This window comes from Hyaena hyaena, unplaced genomic scaffold, assembly GCF_003009895.1.
Source record: "Hyaena hyaena isolate Hyena2069 unplaced genomic scaffold, ASM300989v1 scaffold_72, whole genome shotgun sequence".
Classification (NCBI taxonomy): domain Eukaryota; kingdom Metazoa; phylum Chordata; class Mammalia; order Carnivora; family Hyaenidae; genus Hyaena; species Hyaena hyaena.
In genome coordinates, this window is record NW_024080703.1 from 1,967,399 (window position 1) to 1,987,108 (window position 19,710).

At 38.5% G+C, this 19,710-nt stretch overlaps 1 protein-coding gene across 1 annotated transcript in view; it reads left to right on the forward strand.

The window, feature by feature from the left end:
- The window catches only part of CUNH10orf67 (chromosome unknown C10orf67 homolog), a 162,011-nt gene that overhangs the window by 130,082 nt on the left and 12,219 nt on the right, over positions 1-19,710 (forward strand). Inside the window, 2 exon segments of the mRNA XM_039233064.1 lie at positions 6,252-6,332; positions 6,422-6,482. Of these exon segments, the coding sequence (XP_039088995.1) occupies positions 6,252-6,332; positions 6,422-6,482 (142 nt within the window).

Genomic DNA, 19,710 nt, shown 5'->3' on the forward strand with positions numbered 1-19,710 from the left:
AAATTGATGAAGACACAAATGAATGGAAAGATATCCCATGCTCACAAATTGGAAGTAAATAAGGGTCAAGATCTTCCATGCTCACAGACTGGAGGAATGAAAATTGTTAAAATGTCCATACTACATGGACAATACACAGGTTAAATCCAATCCCTATCAAAATTCCAGTGCCAGGGGCACCTGGGCGGCTCAGTCAATGAAGTGTCTGACTCTTGATTTTGGCTGAGGTCATAATCTCACAGATTGTGAGATTGAGCCCTTCATTGGGCTCTGCACTGACAGTGTGGATCCTGCTTAGAATTCTCTCTCTCCTCTTTCTCTGCCCTTCCCCTACTTGCTCTCTCTTTCTCTCTCTCTTTTTCAAATAAATACAGAAATTTAAAAAATATTCCAGAGGTATTTTTCACATAAATAGAAGAAACAATCCTCAAATTTGTAAGGAACTACAGAAGACCTCACATGGCCAAAGCAATCTTGAGAAAGAAGAACAAAGAAGGAAGCATCATGTTCCCTGATTTCAAACTATGTTACAAAACTATAGTAATTAAAACAGTATAGTATTGGCATAAAAACAGACATATAGATCATTAGAACAGAGTAGGGAGCCCAGAAATAAATCCATGCACAGATGGTAAATTAAATTACGACAAAGGAGGCAAGAATATACAATAGGGAATGGATAGTCTCTTCTATCAAAGGTGCTGGCCAACTGAAAGGCCACATGCAAAAGAATAAAACTACACCACTATCTTACACCACACACAAACATTAACTTAAAATGCACTGAAGACTTGAACATAAAACATAAAAAGACCTGAAACCATAAAACTCCTAGAAGAAAATATAGGTGGCAAGCTCCTTGACATCATTCTTGGCCATGAGTTTTTGGATCTGACACCAAAAGCAAAAGCAACAATAGCAAAAATAAATAAGTGGGTCTACCCCGAACTAAAAAGCTTATGCACATCAAAGAAAAAACCATCAATAAAATGAAAAGGCAAGATACCAAATGGGAGAAGATAATTAGAAATCATATATCTGATAAGGGGCTAATATCCAAAATGTACAAAGAACTCATCCAACACAACAGCAAAAAACAAACCAACAAACAACAAACAATTAAAAAAATTGTTTTAAGTTTATTTATTTTGAGACAGAGAGAGAGTGAATGAGCAGGGGCGGGACAGAGACGAGGAAAGAGGAGAGAGAATCACAAGCAAGCCCTGCACTGTCAGCACAGAGCTGACTCAAACTCAGGAACTGTGAGATCGTGACCTGAGCCAAAATCAAGAGTCAGATGCTTAACTGACTGAGCTACCCAGGTGCCCCCTAAACAATATAATCTGAAAAATGGCAGAAGATCTAAATTGATATTTTTCCAAAGATGATATTCACATGGTAAATGGATACATTTAAAAATGCTCAACACCATTGGGGCGCCTGGGTGGCTTAGTCAGTTAAGCGTCCGACTTTCGCTTTGGTCATGATCTCGCGGTTCGTGGGTTCGAGCCCTGCGTTGGGCTCTGTGCTGTCATCTCAGAGCCTGGAGCCTGTTTCAGTCTGTGACTCCCTCTCTCTCTGACTCTCCCCTGCTCACGCTGTCTCTCTCTCTCTCTCTCCTAGAAATAAATAAAAATATTTTTAAAAATAAATAAATAAATAAAAATGCTCAACATCATTAATCATCAAGAACAAACAAATCAAAACCACAATGAGATATCAACTTAGACCTGATAAAATGACTATTACCAAAAAGTCAAGCATAACAAATGTTGGTGAGGTTGTGGAGAAAAGGGAATCCTCGTGCATTGTTGCTGGGAATGTAAACTGGGGCAACCAATATGGAGAACAATACAGAGGTTCCTTAAGAAATTAAAAATATGAGGCACCTGGGTGGCTCAGTTGGTTAAGCATCCGACTTTCCACCTCAGCACAGGTCTTGATGTCAGGGTCATGAGTTCAAGGCCCACACTGGATTCCACCCTGGGTGTGAAGCCCTCTTAAAAATAAATTAAAAATGGAACCACCATATGATCCAGCAATTCCACCTCTCACTATTTGTCTGAAGATAACAAAAACTGTAATTTGAAAATTTTTATACACTTCCATGTTCACTGCAGCATTATTTATAATAGCTGATATATGGAAACAACCTAAGTTCCCATCAATAGATGAATGGCTAAAGAAATTTTGGTGTATCTGTACAAAGGAATATTGTTTGGCCAAAAAAGAGAATGAAATCTTGCGATTTGCAATAACATGGGTGGGCCTTGAATTATGCTAAGTGAAGTAAGTTAACCAGAAAAAGACAAATACCACATGATCTCTCTAATATGTAGAATCTAGACAGACAAAAATGAAGCTTATAGATACAGAGAACAGATTAGTGGTTGCAAGAGGCAGGGGTGGAGAGAGGGAGAAATGAGTGAACTGAGTTTTTTTTTTTTAAGTTAAAAAATTTCAATTAAAAATGTTCTAAATATTGCACTGTATGTTAACTAACTAGAATTTCAATTAAACACTTTAAAAAAGAGTTTATTATGAATACAAAAATTTCTTAAGGAACTTTTGATATAATTTAGAAACTAATCCTTTGTCAGTTACACGTGTTGCAAATATCTTCTTTCAGTTTGGGAGAGTATTTTGGTATCCTTTCATAAATAAATGTTCTTAATCTTCATGTTAATTAATATTTTCCTTTTTGCCTTCACATTTTTCTGCTTTAAGAAGACCTTACCTAACCTTTAGTCAAAAATGTATTCTTTATGTTATTTACATTTTTCTCTTTTTTGCCTTCCATATATAGAGGCTTAATACACCTAGAATTGATTGTGTGTAGAGAGGTAGACGTCTGATTTCATTTTATTTTAATACCAATAATCAACTGAACCAGCACCATTTATTAAAAAGTCCATCTTCTCCCTGGATACGTAATTCCACCTGCCACACACACATATATATATACACACACATATATATATATGGGTTTATATATGTAAGAGTCTGTTTCTGTCTCTCTATTCTCTTCTACTTTTCTATTTGTCTAGTCTTGCACTAATATGACACTAATTTAATATCTCTACCTTTATTATTAAGCTTTTTTTTTTTAGTAAGGTAAATACCCCTACCTTGGTGTTGATCTTTGCATTTTCATATAAAATATAGAATCAAATTGTTGATACTCACAGAAAAAAACAAAAACATAAGAAATGAAACAAAAATTCAATTGGGATTTTGATTAGAAGTGTATTAAATCTAGATCAGTTTGGATACAATTGACATCTTTATGGTATTTTATCTTCTAATTTATAAACATGTTATTTCCTTAGTCTAGGCTTCACTTGGGTAGTTTTATAATTTTCTCCACGAAGTTTTATAATTTTTTTACCTTGAGAGAGCATGACTGTAGAGGTATTGTGGGGGGAGAGAGAGAGGGGGAGGGAGAGAGAGAGAGAGGGGGAGGGAGAGAGAGAGAGAGAGAGAGAGAGAGAGAGAGAGAGAGGGAGTCTTAGCAATCTCCATGTTCAGTGCAGAGCCCAATGCAGGGCTTGATCCCATGACCCTGGGATCATGACCTGAGCCAAAAGAAGAGTTGGACAGTCACCTGACTGAGCCACCCAGGAACCCCTACAAAAAAAACTTTTTTTAATTTAATGTTAGGTATCTTGTATTTTTATGCTACTCTATTCTAATGGGTGAGTTGCATATTTATTCATGTAATTTGTATCAAGTTTTGCTTTATATAATTTGAAGCTGTGTTATTAGATGCTTACTACTTTAGAATTATGTCTTCATGGTAAATTGAGCATTTTACCATTATTTTGTGACCTCTTTATCTCTACAAATGTTTTTTGCCTTGAAGTCTGTTTTGGCTTTATATTACTACAGCTGCTTAACTTTCTATAGGTCATTATTTTCATGGTGACTTTTTCTGTCCTATCACTTTCAATCTTTAGTATGCTTATGCTTTGGTTGTAACTCTTTTAAGCAGCATATAACTAATGTTAGAATTTGTTCTTAATCTTGATTGATAATCTCTGTCTTTTAACTGGAGCATTTAGTCCATTTAAATTTATTGTAATCATTGATGCATTTGGATTTATTTCTATCTTATTTTGTGTTTTTTATCTGACCTTCTTTTTTATGTTTTTCTCCTTGCATTTTTTCTTTTTTTAAGGAATACACATTTTATTCTTTATTAATTAATATTAAGACATTTTAAAATATAATTTATTGTCAAATTGGCCAACATACATTTTGTACAGTGTGCTCTTGGTTTGGGGAGTAGATTCCGTGATTCATCGCTTAGATACAACACCCAGTGCTTATTCCAACAAGTGTCCTCCTCAATACCCATCACCCATTTTCCCCTCTCCCCCACCCCCTATCAACCCTCAGTTTCTTCTCTATATTTAAGAGTATCTTATGGTTTGCCTTCCTCACTCTCTGTAACTGTTTTTTCCCCTTCCTTTCCCTCATGGTTGTCTGTTAAGTTTCTCAAGTTCCACATATGAGTGAAATCATATGATATCTGTCTTTCTCTGACTGACTTATTTCACTTAGCATAATACCCTCCAGTTCCATCCATGTTGCTGCAAATGGCAGGATTTCATTCTTTTTCATTGCCACATAGTATTCCATTGTATATATAGACCACATCTTCTTTATCCATTCATTAGTTGATGGACATTTGGGCTCTTTCCTTGATTTGGCTATTGTTGAAAGCGCTGCTATAAACATTGAAGTTCATATGCCCCTATGAATCAGCACTCCTGTGTCCTTTGGATAAATTCTTAGTAGTGCTGTTGGTGGGTGGTAGGATAGTTCTATTTTTAAGCATTTTTTTTTCTTTTTAAAGTTTATTTATTTTGAGAAAGACAGAGATAGCACAAATGGGGGATGGACAGAGAGAGAAGTAGAGAGAGAGAGAATCCCAAACAGGCTTCATGCTGCCAGTCTTATGTGGGGCTCAAACCCACAAAGCCATGAATTCATTACCTGGGCTAAAATCAAGAGTCAGAAGCTTAACCAAATGAGCCACCCAGGTGCCCTTTCTACTCACATTCTTATGAATTGGTTAATTTTTTTCTTATGTGTCTTGTGGGATGTTCTAAATTCTATCAGAAAAATCCAAATCTCTATATCTTTACCATGCTCAGTAAAGACTTCTTTAAGCAATTAATTTTATTTTTTTTAACTGACAGTTTTATTTTTAAGGTTTATTTACTTTTTATTTTATTTTATTTTATTTTATTTTTTACAAATAGTTTATTGTCAAATTAGTTTCCATATAACACCCAGTGCTCATCCCCACAAGTGCCCTCCTCCATGCCCATCACCCCCCTTCCCCTCCCTCCCACCCCCTCCAGCCCTCAGTTTGTTCTCAGTATTCAAGAGTCTCTCATGGTTTGCCTCCCTCCCTCTCCCTAACTATTTTTCCCCTTCTCCTCCCCCATGGTCCTCCATTAAGTTCCTCCTAATCCTCCTATACGTGCAAACATATGGTACCTGTCCTTCTCTGCCTGACTTATTTCGCTCAGCATCACACCCTCAAGGTCCATCCATGTTGCTACACATGGCCAGATTTCACTGTTTCTCATTGCCATGTAGTATTCCATGGTATAGATAAACCACATCTTCTTGATCCATTCATCTGTTGATGGACACTTAGGCTCTTTCCATGTTTTAGCTATTGTTGAGAGTGCTGCTGTGAACATTGGGGTACATGTGCCCCTATGCATCAGCATTTCTGTATCCCTTGGGTAAATTCCTAGCAGTGCTATTGCTGGGTCATAGGGGAGTTCTAGCATTAAATTTTAAGCCCCAAATGGGGTGGAGATCATCAAAAGGAAGTGGAAGCAGGGGCCCAAGGGTGGCTATCCTTGTGGTAAGCATCGTATAATATAATGCGTAAACTTGTTAAATCATTCCATTGTACACCTGAAACTAATGTAATGTTGTGTATCAACCGTACTCAAAAAAATAAAGAAAGAAAGAAAAAGAAGAAGAGTCAGAAAAGATATTGAAGAAAACATTTTTCTTGAATTTTCTCTCAAGGTAGTCCAAATAAGGAAGGGTATGTCTATGGCATGGGTTTCAAGGAAAGGATTTCCCCAGCCATATTTAAGCAAATAAATCAGAACCTCAGTTTTCAGATCTTGGTTACTTAAGGGCCAAAGAACCTCCTGCATCATTTGACTTCATAATCATTTCCTCTTGATAATACAATACATACCTTTTGTGCCTTTCAGAAATTAAAGCCTTTGTTTGTGCAGTCTAAAATGAACCTGACAACAGATCCTACTTTCTCATTAAGTGATTATACAGCTGTGGTAAGTAGCTTATTTTTTTTTCTCTGTTAAACATTTAATTAGTTGCTATTATCTGCCCTCAGTAATGAAACATTTCGGTTTACCTGCAGCTAAGCAACAAAGACACGGATGTAGTCAGTGATCAGACATATTTATCCCCTGAATCAAAAGGTAAGTATCATTATTGTTGGGAAAAAAAAGGTTCACACGCAGAATGGGCCCTTAGTCCAGACTGAGATTTCCTTCTCACTGTTATCGTGAGGAGTGTGGAATTCTGGGTGGATACTTTTTTTCAGCCAGTTTATAAAACCGATACTTGGATATGCCGAATAAAAGAATGCTACTGTGCATTTCTGATGATTGATCACTGCTAATTGAAAATGAATTTAATCGTACTTCAAAATTAGAAATGGTCTCAGTTGGAATCCTTTTCTATGTTATTAAGCTATCAATAAATTTGAAGCTCCTGTTGAATTCCCATTGGTCAATTTTAAGAACCAGAAGAAAAGTAGGACTATTTTAGCATACTGTATCTCCCATGGGTCTTGACAGGGTTTCAAACTGAATTCTCTTGGAACCAGAAGTATATTTGGTCCATGGGCTTCTGTAAGTCTTTAGGAAATAACCATGCTTCCTTCTCTCTAATACACAAGTTAGGTTAACAAAACATGGCATTATTCATTTGAATTCTATCAGTTTGATGATCATAACCAAAGGGGGTAGTAGACATTCCATGTCTGGGAATGTTTAAAAGTAGACTTTTATAATGAATATTTATGGAAGGGAGGTGTGTGTGATAAGAGTTTTTAAACCCTGGGCCCTAATTTTAAAATCTACTTTTTGAAACCTACATCATGCTTTAGCAGAGAGGAACCTTGCTTTTGGGCTACTGTGCGACAGAGAGGTTTTTTCTGTAGTGCTTATAGTGCAGGTAGTATCTGTTTTAGATGCACCTGCCCAGAGTACAGAAAACTCTTCCAACAGTCATAGCGCTGTCTGCCCCCTGGGCTGCCATTTATATTATACAACACCTGACTCTATAGAATGCAGCTATGAGCTTTTTTTTTTTTTTGAGAGAGAGAGAGAGAGAGAGAGAAAGAGTGAGCGCGTGCGCGCGCACACACACACACAGACACACACAGGTGGGGGAGGGGCAGAGGGAGAGAGGGAGAGGACACAGAATCCGAAACAGGCTCCAGGCTCTGAGCTGTCAGCACAGAGCCTGACACAGGGCTCGAACTTACAAACTGTGAGATCATGACCTGAGCCAATGTCAGATGCTTAACAGACTGAGCCACCCAGGTGTCCCAGAGTGGCAACCTTTAAAAGGTATCTGCAGTTAAATAAGGTTAGATCAATTAAGTAAGATCAGGTCTGTTGAGTTGTTGGAAATTCCAACCCACACAGCAAGTTACTTTTAAAACATCATAGTGTATTAGGGTAAGAGAGACTCTCAGGATTTATTAAAAAAAAATCTAGACTGTTGAATTTGGAACCTGTGGGTTGCCTGACATTTTAATTAGAGAGTTTAATTAACGGCAGCATTCCATTCCCCAGAAGATTCAGTTGACGATTTTGCATCCAAAAATTGATTTTCCATTTTCAAACGTCCATTCGAAGTAGTACAAATTAACCTGATGGCCACCTAGAATACAAGGTAGCTCCAGCCGAAACAAACTCTATCACTCTCTTTCCTCAGCCCTGAAAATGCAGGGTTATTTCTACTCTTCATTAATCTGCTCTTTTGTTTTCCTGAATAAAATCGAATGTAAATGCTTTTTTATGATCCATAATCTCGCAGTACTCCACACAGCTCTGCCATCAATTGGAACATTTATCTGCATTGCACTGGAGATGTGTGTGACAGCGTTCACACCAAATACCTCTGCACGAAACCCTGAACCTGCGTCCTACTAAATCTCTGATACAGCTTGACGTGCCGTGGTGTTCCCTTTGAAGATAGTGTGGGGAAATAATCCAGTTAACGACAGTTTCTGGTTAAATGGAATCCAGTTAACCCGAAATTTACTAGAAATACATTTTCCTTTTTTTTCTAAATTTTTTGTTAATGTTTATTTATTTTTGAGAATGAGAGAGAGTGTGATCAGGCGAGGGGCAGAGAGAGAGGGAGCCACAGAATCTGAAGGAGCCTCCAGGCTTTGAGCTGTCAGCACACAGCCTGATGTGGGGCCCAAACTCGCGCACCTCAAGCTCATGACCTGAGCTGAAATCAGACGCTTAACCGACTGAGCCACCCAGGCGCCCCTCCCATTTTCTATTTGTAATGAATGGAAACGAATACATGAGTGCCAGGAGGAAAACTTGCTAATTCAGAGAGTGAATGGATCTCACTAGCACACAGGTTACAGCTACTGGGTGGTACTCACACTAGACATTCAAAGGGCCAAAATATCTTCATGAAACAAGTCACTCCAAGTTTCTCAGATACTTCAGATGCTTGAGTACCCCCTTCAGGCCCCCAGGAAACAGTTCAATACAGTGTTAGTATTTTCAAGCACAAATTCACAAATACATTATCAAAGAGGAGTTAAGCTACATTGTGATTTTCTATAACATGTGGTTTTCTATAACTGTAACCTATCTGGTGTCAGACCCCAAGTCAAATTCTTTATTTTATTCTATTTTTTTAAAGTTTTTTTTTTTTAACATTTATTTATTTTTGAGAGACAGAGAGAGACAGATCATGAGCAGGGGAGGGGCAGAGAGAGAGGGACACACAGAATGGGATGCAGGGTCCAGGCTCTGAGCTGTCAGAGCCCAATGCGGGGCTCGAACTCACGAACTATGAGATCGTGGCCTGAGCCAAAGTCAGCCACTTAACCGACTGAGCCACCCAGGTGCCCAAGTCAAACTCTTTAAAGTCACTGTTGTATTGAATTCCATTTTTAAGAACATGTAAATCAAATATTAATGTTTTAAATTCTTGCTGAATATTTGGCCTCTGTGGTAACAGCATCCTCAGTGTTACAGCAAAGAACCTAAGAGGTTATTAGGTTGAACTTTGACACCCCAGGATACTTCTAATACTTAGGTATGGCTCACATTTAGTGGAAGTAGGTACTATCATAAATTTTGCATTTTAGCTCTTGTCCTCACACAGCCCTAAGAGGCTGGCATTCTTGCTTTTCCTCTCATCTACAGAGGAGACAGTGGGGTACAGAGGGGGTTTCTAGGCTACCAGAGTCATACCACAAATAGCACAGCTGGATTCAAACCCAGACAGTGTGGCCCCAGAGCAATTATATTGACTTTCCCCAAGACTCATGCACGACATGAGCCCCGTTCGCAATGACACACAATGGGAAAATATGGGACATGAGAGAGAGGCCATGGAGGCTGACAGACTTCAGTTCCCTCCCAGTTCCATCCACTTAATACTGACATCATCTCAGTTCCCTCTGCTGTGTACAGTGGGGCTGGTGACCCCGCCTTGTGGCTTTGTGATGAGGATGACACGAGCTACATGATACGTGCCTAGCGAATCCCTCTCCTTACCTTTCCTCCGGAGCTGTTGATCACATTATCCCAAGTCCCCCAAATAAAGTCTGCGAACTTACCTTTTAGCCCAGCACATAAGAGTCCTAATGTCCTCGACACTAGGCTAGTCTGGTGATTTAAAAGAACTAGTCTCAGGACGCCTGGGTGGCTCAGTCGGTTTAGTGTCTGACTTCAGCTCAGGTCATGATCTCACAGTTAGTGGGTTTGAGCCCCGCATCGGGCTCTGTGCGGACAGCTCAGAGCCTGGAGCCTGCTTTGGATGCTGTGTCTTCCGCTCTCTTTTCTCCTCCCCAACTCATGCTCTGTTTCTCTGTCTCAAAAATAAATAAACATTAAAACAAAATTTTTTTTCATAATAAAATAAAATAAAAGAACTAGTCTCCCCTCTAATTCTTCAGTAATTATCTTTCAACCAGCCAGGAGTATGAGAATAAAATTGACCGTTAGTATCAAAATATACAGTAGGCATTTGCCAAGAGTGAAATAAAACACAAAATACAGTTTAAAATAATGTTATATCAGGTGATACATGTCTTCTATGCAGATTGAAAATAATGTTTTGTTACATTGCAAGTTTTAGTCCAAAAACCTCTAAAGAGAACAAGAGAGAGTCATGCATGCAACATAGAAAAAGAGATAAATAGCTAAAAAAGTAGAAATACATTTTTGTTAATATCAGAGAACAAAAAATAGGTACGATGCTATCTGCAAAATTTCAGAGCTGTTTTTTACGCAGTCGTAATTATCCCAAGAGAGCCCAGCTAACATTATTAATTTGTTTGCTACTTAACTGTGATAAAATTTGGGATCTAAACTACCCATTGTATATTGTGGACCGCCACAGATTTTATGTACTCAAGAAGACCTTTCTCACAGTCCAGCAATTAGGTGTTATTGACTTTGTAATCTTTGGAAATGTTCTTAATGAGCCCCAAAGACACGAATCTCATAGATAAAACCTCAAAGTAACACTAACCCTTTAAGTGGTTTGTCAGTAAGAGAAAGCTCAAACATAAATATCTGAAACACAGGAGAAACCCAAATTTAAACCTAGATTACATTGTTTTCTTCATTCTCTGAGACTTTTAGGGAAGGAATATCAAAGAGGTGATTTTAAAGGCTTTGAAAGAATACTGGGATAATCGTAATATACTTGAGATAATTCAAAAACCTTTCTTTTTACCCTTTGAAGCTCTGGATTTGAAAAGTATTTTTTCTCTAAATGTGTTTTCCACCAACTTTTAAAAATAAGTGTTAATTGAGAGCGGAGTTCCACTGCTCGCATTTTTGTTTTAAACACAAAAATAATTTTACATAAGAAATTGGAACTTAAATAAATAAAAAGCACAAGAAATTTCAGGCCTAATATTAGCCTTATTTTATATATTGTTTCTAGATCCCAACTATAATTAATATAATTTAGTATGTTTTTCAAGTTCATATTCAAATGCATATTTTATAGTATTACTACATACACTAGATATATGCATAAAAAACATATAACATCATTTACCGTGTAATTGATAGCCATTGTGGCTATTAAAAATGTTAGAAGAAGGAAATAATCCATCGATATGAGTTAAGTACCAGGACTAAGCTGATTTACTAAACATAATATATTAAGGGGTCTGTTAATGTTAATGGCGTCGCTGCCACCAACTTCTCTACTCTTTCCCTATTGTCGCCAATTACCTAATATCCAAATGGTATATTTCCAAGTTATATATGTTATCCTTACCTTGGAGACTTGGGCTGATTCTCAACTACCTTTCCTTGGGAATTTTTCTTGCTCTTCATACCTGTATTCTAGAGCTATGTTCCACTCAAGGCATGGGATTTCAGAGAATAGATGATAATTAAAGCCTGGATGATCAGCAGTGCGTCTCTTAGAACACCTTCCCAAATACCATGAATTCTCAGTGGCATAGAAAAGAGTCAAGATGACCAGTTGGGTTAGAGAACTAATCACAAAAATCAGAGCTTCTCTGTGTTACTGAGGCTCTGCCCGTGGGTGAGAGAGCAATTGAAAAATGTGAAAAAGGAAAATGAAAGGTAATCCATCCTTTGAAAATAGTGTTCATTTCTGAAGTAAGTAAGCAGGCAAATTACTTTGAATCTGTAAGATCATAAACATTTGAGTTGAAATTGAGTAGAAAAGAGGGTTAAGACTAGTATCTATTTTAAGAGTCCCTTATTAATTTGGTATCAGGACCGTCTTGTATTAATTTAGTCTAATGATGCTTTTAAGTATACGTGGGCCATGTTTCATTTGATAAATGCCACTAAACACATTCCTAATTGTGCCCCAAACTGATAGTTCTCCAAAGTGTAAAGTATGCGACAAGAGTGCTTTCTGGTTACTCACTCGTTGGACCACAATTTGGAATCCAGCAGCCTCTCTGGATCTCATGAACACTATTTTATCCCAAACCTTAGCTGCCTCATTGCTGCCCTGTTTGTTAAGAGGCCTCATAAACCGAGGTGCCTGGGTGGCTCCGTCGGTTAAGCGTCTGACTTCGGCTCAGGTCATGATTTCACGGTTTGTAGGTTCAAGCCCCACGTCGGGCTCTGTGCTGACAGCTGTGTCTCCCTCTCTCTCTGACCCTCCCCTGCTCACGCTGCCTCTCTTTCTCAGAAATAAAACATTAAAAAAAAAAAAGGACTCATAAACCATATAAGCCTCTATGGTGGTAACAAAATATTGAGAAAGGAGTTAATTAGTGCAGAGACAATGGGTATTAACGTTTGATTTTAGGAGTGATTCAGTTACACAGATGACAAGTTTGTAGGCATGTCAAGTGCACCTTTAACTGAGCTGGATATGGCATCTGGGAATGCAATAGATATCGTATGAATCTTACTTTCACCTGGAGGGACCCCAAGTTTGGAAACTGAGGGAATAAATTAAAATTAGAGAAGCAAGTGTTTGCATCAGCATATAGAAATATCAGTGGGTTCCAGACCTCAGCTGATCACGTTCCTGGCTAGTTCAACTTCTTTTGTTTGTTTGTTTGTTTGTTTGTTTATGAGAGAGACAAAGCACAATAGGGAGAGGGACAGAGAGAGACACACATACACAGAATCTGAAGCAGGTTCCAGGCTCTGAGCTATTAGCAGAGTCCAATGCGGGGCTCAAACTCAGAACTATGAGATACTGACCTGAGCCAAAGTCGGACACCTAACCAACTGAGCCATCCAGGCTCAACTTCTTCAATGCAAGTTTCTCATCTTAAAAGAAGCAAAGACAGAAAAAGAAATAGGTCATAGGAAGAAATGTTTTGTCTACTATTAAATTCTACATAGACTTGGGGCACCTGGGTGGCTCAGTTGGTTAACCATCTGACTTGGGCTCAGATCATAATCTCTCGGTCCACGAGTTCGAGCCCTTCCCTGCGTAGGACTCTGTGTTGATAGTTCAGAGCCTGGAGTCTGCTTCCAATTCCCTCTCTCTCCACCTCTCCCCTGCCCATGCTCTGCCTCTCTCTCTCAAAAATAAACATTAAAATTTTAAAAAATTCTATACAAATGTAAGCTAGAGATGAAAAAAATTATACAATAATTTCATTATTTGTGTTTCCCTAACAGTAAGAATGAATTAAAAAAAGCCTTAATTTCCTCATAGACATACTTAATGTAGAAACTATTTTAATTTTTATTGTGTAATATTTCAAATATTTGGAAAACACGGGATTACATGTTAAACACCACCGGGCTCTGTTAGATTTTGCCATGCTTGATACCTAAAAGAAATAAAATCATGAAGATAGAGTGGAAGCTCCCTGATAATTATTTCCCTCCCGCCAGGCGGTAAGCACTGCCTTGATTTTAAGGTTTGTCGACCTTGCATATTTTATAATATTTCTGCACACACACAGTGTGTGTGTGTGTGTGTGTGTGTGTGTGTATAAAATGTCATTTGGCATTTTTTCAAGGAATATATAAATGATAGTGGAAGGTATAGATTCTTTTTTCCCCACGAATGTTATGTTTTGAAATTTTAATTATAGTATTTTGCCATATCTTGAGTTCTTTCATTTTACCTCTTGCATAGAATACTCCATTGTATGATATACTACAATATAGTCATTCTCTTGTTGATGGGAATTTAGAAAAGTTTCAAATTGTTGCCATCGTAAACATAGCTGCTGTAAACATTCCTGGACATTTCCCATACCCATACATGCCAAGATTTCACTAGAGCAAATTCCTAGAAATGGGATTGTTGAATTGAAGAGTGTGTACATCTGTAACTTTGCTAGATATTGTCGGCTTGTGCCCCTAAGTGTTTCCACTCATTTACACTCATACGAGTAGTTTATGGGTTTGTATTGTTCCATAGTCTTACTAACACTTGAGGGTGCCTTATTTTTTACTTTTTGCTGATCTGATGGGTGTGAAATTATATCCCACTTTTTAATTTGAAATTCCCTGATAACCAATGAGGATAATTTTTTTTCTTTTTGGTTTCTTAAACATTTTGGCTTCATCTTGTGTGAATTGCTTGTTAACAGTAGTTGACCACTTTGATATTATTTGGTTGTTTTTTCTTTGCTTTAAAATGGACTTGTAGGCATCTCTATAAATCTAGAATATTAACCCTTTGTCAGTTGCATGCTTCACAAATATCTTGTCACGGTATGCAATGTGTCTTTCAACTTTGCGTTTGACGTCTTTTGTTGAACCAAAGGTTTTTTAGTTTGATGTAGTTTTATTTTTCAATATTTTAATTTATGAATTGTTCTTTATTATTTATTTTAGATAAATTTTCTTACTCTAAATTTATAAAGCTAATCCTATTGTCTTCTAAAAATATTACCAATTTGATTTTCGCACTTAGGTGCTTTGAAGCGTCAGAATTTATTTTTATAGATGATCTGATTTCAGAGCCTAACTTTTTTATTCCAGTAGAATAGCAGACTACCCCATCACCATTATTTGCTTTCCCAGCCCAGGATTTGTAATGTTACCTCTGACGTGAGCCAGGTTTCCCCGTAAGTATGGACTTTTTCTAGACTTTCCATTCTGTGCAATTGACTTATTTGTCCTCTCTGTTCTAATACCAGATGTTTAATGACTTTGGCTTTAAGGTAAAACTTGATATGTGGCTCAGCAATTCCCACCACCTTGTTCTTCACAATTGTCCTAGCCTGTCTTGGCTTTTTACTTTTTTGTATGAATTTTAGGCTTAGGATTTGAAGATCCGTGGAAAAACCTCCTGGCAATCTGATTTCTTTGATATATTCTAAATGTTTATCACTGTTGAGTATCAGATTTTGTATTTTCACCTTGTTTCCAACAAACTTGCTGAACTCTGTTGATTGTAATAGCTTGTCTGAAAGTCTCTTATTGTTCTGTTTAGACAACCACATCATCTGTAATTTAAAAAACTTGTGTCGGGGTGCCTGGGTGGCTCAGTCGGTTAAGCGTCCGACTTCGGCTCAGATCATGATCTCACAGTTCGTGGGTTTGAGCCCTGCGTCGGGCTCTGTGCTGACTACCAGCACAGAGCCTGGAGCCTGTTTCAGATTCTGTATCTCCCTCTCTCTCTGACCCTCCCCTGCTCATGCTGTCTCTATTTCTCACAGAAATAAATAAAACATTAAAAAAAATTTAAAAACTTGTGTTTTCCAATCTTTATATAGCAATTATTTTTTCCGTCCTTTTTTATCTTTATATTTTTAACTTTTTAAAATGTATATTTATTTTGAGAGAGAGACTGTGAATGCGAGTGGGAGAGGGAAAGGGGCAGAGATTGCAAATCCCAAGCATGCTCCAAGCTGTCAGCACAGAGCCCTACACGGAGTTCGATCTCATGAATCCTGAGTTCATGACCTGAACGGAAACCAAGACTCAGACGCTTAACCGACTGGGCTACCCAGGAACCCCTATTTTTTTTCCTTTTTCCTATTGTACTGGCTAGGATTGTCACTATGTGATGCTGAATAGAGCAGTCAGTGGTATCCTCTTATTTCTCTCTTAATAGGACAAATTCTGTATTGCAATACTATTAATTACATTCTCTATGCTGTACTTTTTATCTCTGTGACTTATTTTTTCCATAACTGGAAGCCTGGGCCTCCCCACTCCCCTTCACCCATTCTGCCCGTTTCCCACCTCCCTTCCCTCTGGCAGCCAGCAGTTTGTTCTCTGTATTTATAGGTCTGATTCTGCTTTTGTTTGTTTGTTTTTCCTTTATTTTGGTTTTCAGATTCCTCATGTAAGTGAAATCATATTATTTGTCTTTCTCTGTCTGCCTTATTTCACTTAGCATCATGCACTCTAGGTCCATCCATGTTGTCACAAATGGCAAGATCTCATCTTTTTTGATGGCTGAGTAATATTTGATTACTTATACCATGTATACATGGTACAACTATACCGTATATATGGTATGGGTGCCTGGTTGGCTCAGTCAGCTGAGCATCTGACTTCAGCACAAGTCATGATTTCATGGTTTGTGAGCTTGAGCCCCACATTGGGCTCGCTGTTCTCAGCCTGTCACTGCAGAGCCCACTTCAGATCCTCTGTCCTCCACTCTCTGACCCTCCCCCACTTGTGCTCTCTCTCTTAAAAAAGAAATAAAAACATTTATATATATATACCACATCTTCCTTACCCATTTTCTTATCAATGTATACTTGGGTTGCTTCCATATCTTGGCCATTATAAATAATGCTACAGTAAACATAGGGGTGTGTATATCTTTTTGAATTAGTGTTTTTATTTTCCTTGGTAAATACCCAGGAGTGGAATTACTGGATCATATGGTATTTCTATTTTTAATACTTTGAGGACCCTCCATTCTGTTTTCTACAGTGGCTTCACCAACAATTTCCACTAACCGTGCACAAGGTTCCTTTTTCTCCGCATCCACACCAACACTTGTTATTTCTAGTCATTTTGATTTTAGGCATTCACATGTGTCTCATTGCTGTTTTGATTTGCATTTCCCTGATGATTAGTGATGTTGAACGTATTTTCATGTGTCAGTTGCCCATATGTATGTCCTTTCTGAAAAAAATGTGTATTCAGATCCTCTGCCTGTTTTTTAACCAGATTATTTGGAGTTTTTGGCATTGAATTGTGTACGTTCTTTATGTACTTTGGGTATTAACCCCTTATCAGATATATCATTTGCAAATATCTTCTCCCATTCAGTAGGTTGCCTTTGTTTTCGTTGATGGTTTCCTTCACTGTACAAATGTGTTTTAGTTTGGAATAGTCTCAGTAGTTCATTTTTGCTTTTGTTGCCCTTGCCTTCGGAGACATATCTAGAAAAATGTTGCTATGGTCGGCGTCAAAAAAATGACAAGCTCTCTTTCTTTTCATTTCATGTATATATTTATGTATATGTCTATGTTTTTGTATATTTTGTTCTATCCTGCTTTGTATAATAATTTTTTTTCTAAAAATTTTTTAATGTTTTTTATTTATTTCTGAGAGAGAGAGACAGCGTGAGCAGGGGAGGGTCAGAGAGAGAGGGAGATACAGAATCTGAAACAGGCTCCAGGCTCTGAGCTAGCTGTCAGCACAGAGCCTGAAGCGGGGCTCAAACCTACAAACCATGAGATCATGACCTGAGCCGAAGTCAGATGCTTAACCGGCTGGGCAACCCAGGCGCCCCTTGCTTTTTGTTTTTCTAATGGACACTATCAATTATTTCTGTGATACACACAAATATTTCACAATTTTTGTCAGGCTATGTTATCAGCTAAAATTTATTTGGAGTGCATTCATATGCACTCATACACATCAGGGCTTAATCCTGCTGTTGTCTTTACAAGCATTCTATTCTCATGTTTATTTTGGAACTTCGGTTTTCAGGCTCATTTCCTTCTTCCTTCCTCCCTCCCTCTCTCTTTCTTTCTGTTATTTTTCTCTTCCCTTCCCTTCTCTTTCTCTTCCCTTCCCTCCTTCCCTTCCCTTCCCTTCCCTTCCCTCCTTCCCTTCCCTTCCCTTCCCTTCCCTTCCCTTCCCTTCCCTTCCCTTCCCTAACCTTCCCTTCTCCTTTCTTTCTCTCCCCACCTGAATACCGCCTTGTGTCTGCTTCCACTATGCCAGTCTCACTCCTAGTCCCAAACCAGTTCTTATAAGTTTGAAGTTTGCCTGTTCCACTGGGAACCCATTAGGGTCTCGAAGCCACCAGGCCATCAGGTGGCTTGGGTCAGTTCCTCTGTGTGAAGTAAGTTTTTGCCTGTGAGCCTCCCCATGCCCATAGCCCCAGATTAGAAACTATTTTTCTGGGGTGCCCGGGTGGCTTAGCCGGTTAAGCGTCTGACTTTCGCTCAGGTCATGATCTCGCGGTTCGTGGGTTCGAGCCCTGCGTCGGGCTCTGTGCTGACTGCCAGCTCAGAGCCTGGAGCCTGTTTCAGAGTCTGTCACTCCCTCTCTCTCTGACCCTCCCCTGCTCATGCTGTCTCTCTCTCTCCTAGAAATAAATAAATAAAACATTTTAAAAAAAAGAAACTATTTTTCTGGTTTGTTTGTTTTTTTTTTTTCTCCCTCAGTTTCCTTTAATGCAAACTACTGCCTTTGAGGAGTGAATTTCTTCTTTTACCCAACATGGAGCACACTTAGCCTTTATTACCAAACAGGAGCTCTGCGGCATTGGTGTGGCTGAGTTGGTTAAATGTCCAACTCTTGATTTCCACTCAGGTCATGATCTCACAGTCCGTGCACTTGAGTCACACGTTGGGCCCCACACTGACAGCACGGAACCTGCTTCGGATTCTCTCTCTCTCTGCCCCTCCCCTGCTCATGCTCTCTCTCTCAAAATAGATAAATAAATTTTTTAAAAAAGGAGCTCTCTTCCTGGCAAATAAGCTTTAAAAAAAAATTAAAAAGGAGCTCTATTTCTGGCTGTCAGAATGAATTCCTGCAGCTACAGCCCACAGGCCTGTAGTTTCAGCCCATGTGTTAATTTTCTCGGGCCGCTGTAACAAAGTGCAGCAAACTTGGCGATTTAAACTACACAAATGTATCATCTCACGGTTCTGGATGATAGAAATTTGAAATCAAGGTGTCAGCAGGGGTGGTGTCTTCTGACAGCGGTGAGGGAGGTGAGCGAGAAACTGTTCCATGCCCCTTTCTGAGCTTCTGGTAATCTCAAGTGTTCCTTGCCTGGTAAACAGCATTTCCCCTCTGTCTTTACACTGCCTTCCCTCTGTGTGTGTCTGTATCTGTGTCTAAATTTCTCCTTTTGTGGCACAAAAACAGACACATAGACCAATGGAATAGAATAGAGAACTCAGAATTGGACTAGAACAAACTATCCTAAAATTTGTATGGAACCACAAAAGACCCCGAATAGCCAAAGTAATATTGAAGAAGAAAACCAAAATTGGAGGCATCACCATCCCAAACTTTAGCCTCTACTACAAAGCTGTTGTCATCAAGAAAATATGGTATTGGCACAAAAACAGACATCTAGACCAAGGGAATAGAATAGAGAACTCAGAATTGGACCCACAAATATATGACCAACTAATCTTTGACAAAGCAAGAAAGAGCATCCAATGGAAAAAAGACAGCCTCTTTAACAGATGGTGCTGGGAGAACTGGACAGCAACATGCAGAAGAATGAAACTAGATCACTGTCTCACACCATACACAAAAATAAACTCAAAATGGATAAAGGACCTGAATGTGAGACAGGAAACCATCAAAACTCTAGAGGAGAAAGCAGGAAACAACCTCCTTGACCTCAACCACAGCAATTTCTTACTTGACACATCCCCAAAGGCAAGGAAATCAAGAGCAAAAATGAACTTTTGGGACCTCATCAAGATAAAAAGCTTCTGCATGGTAAAGAAAACTATCCATAAAACTAATAGGCAACTGACAGAATGATAGTTGCAAATGACCTATCACATAACAGGCT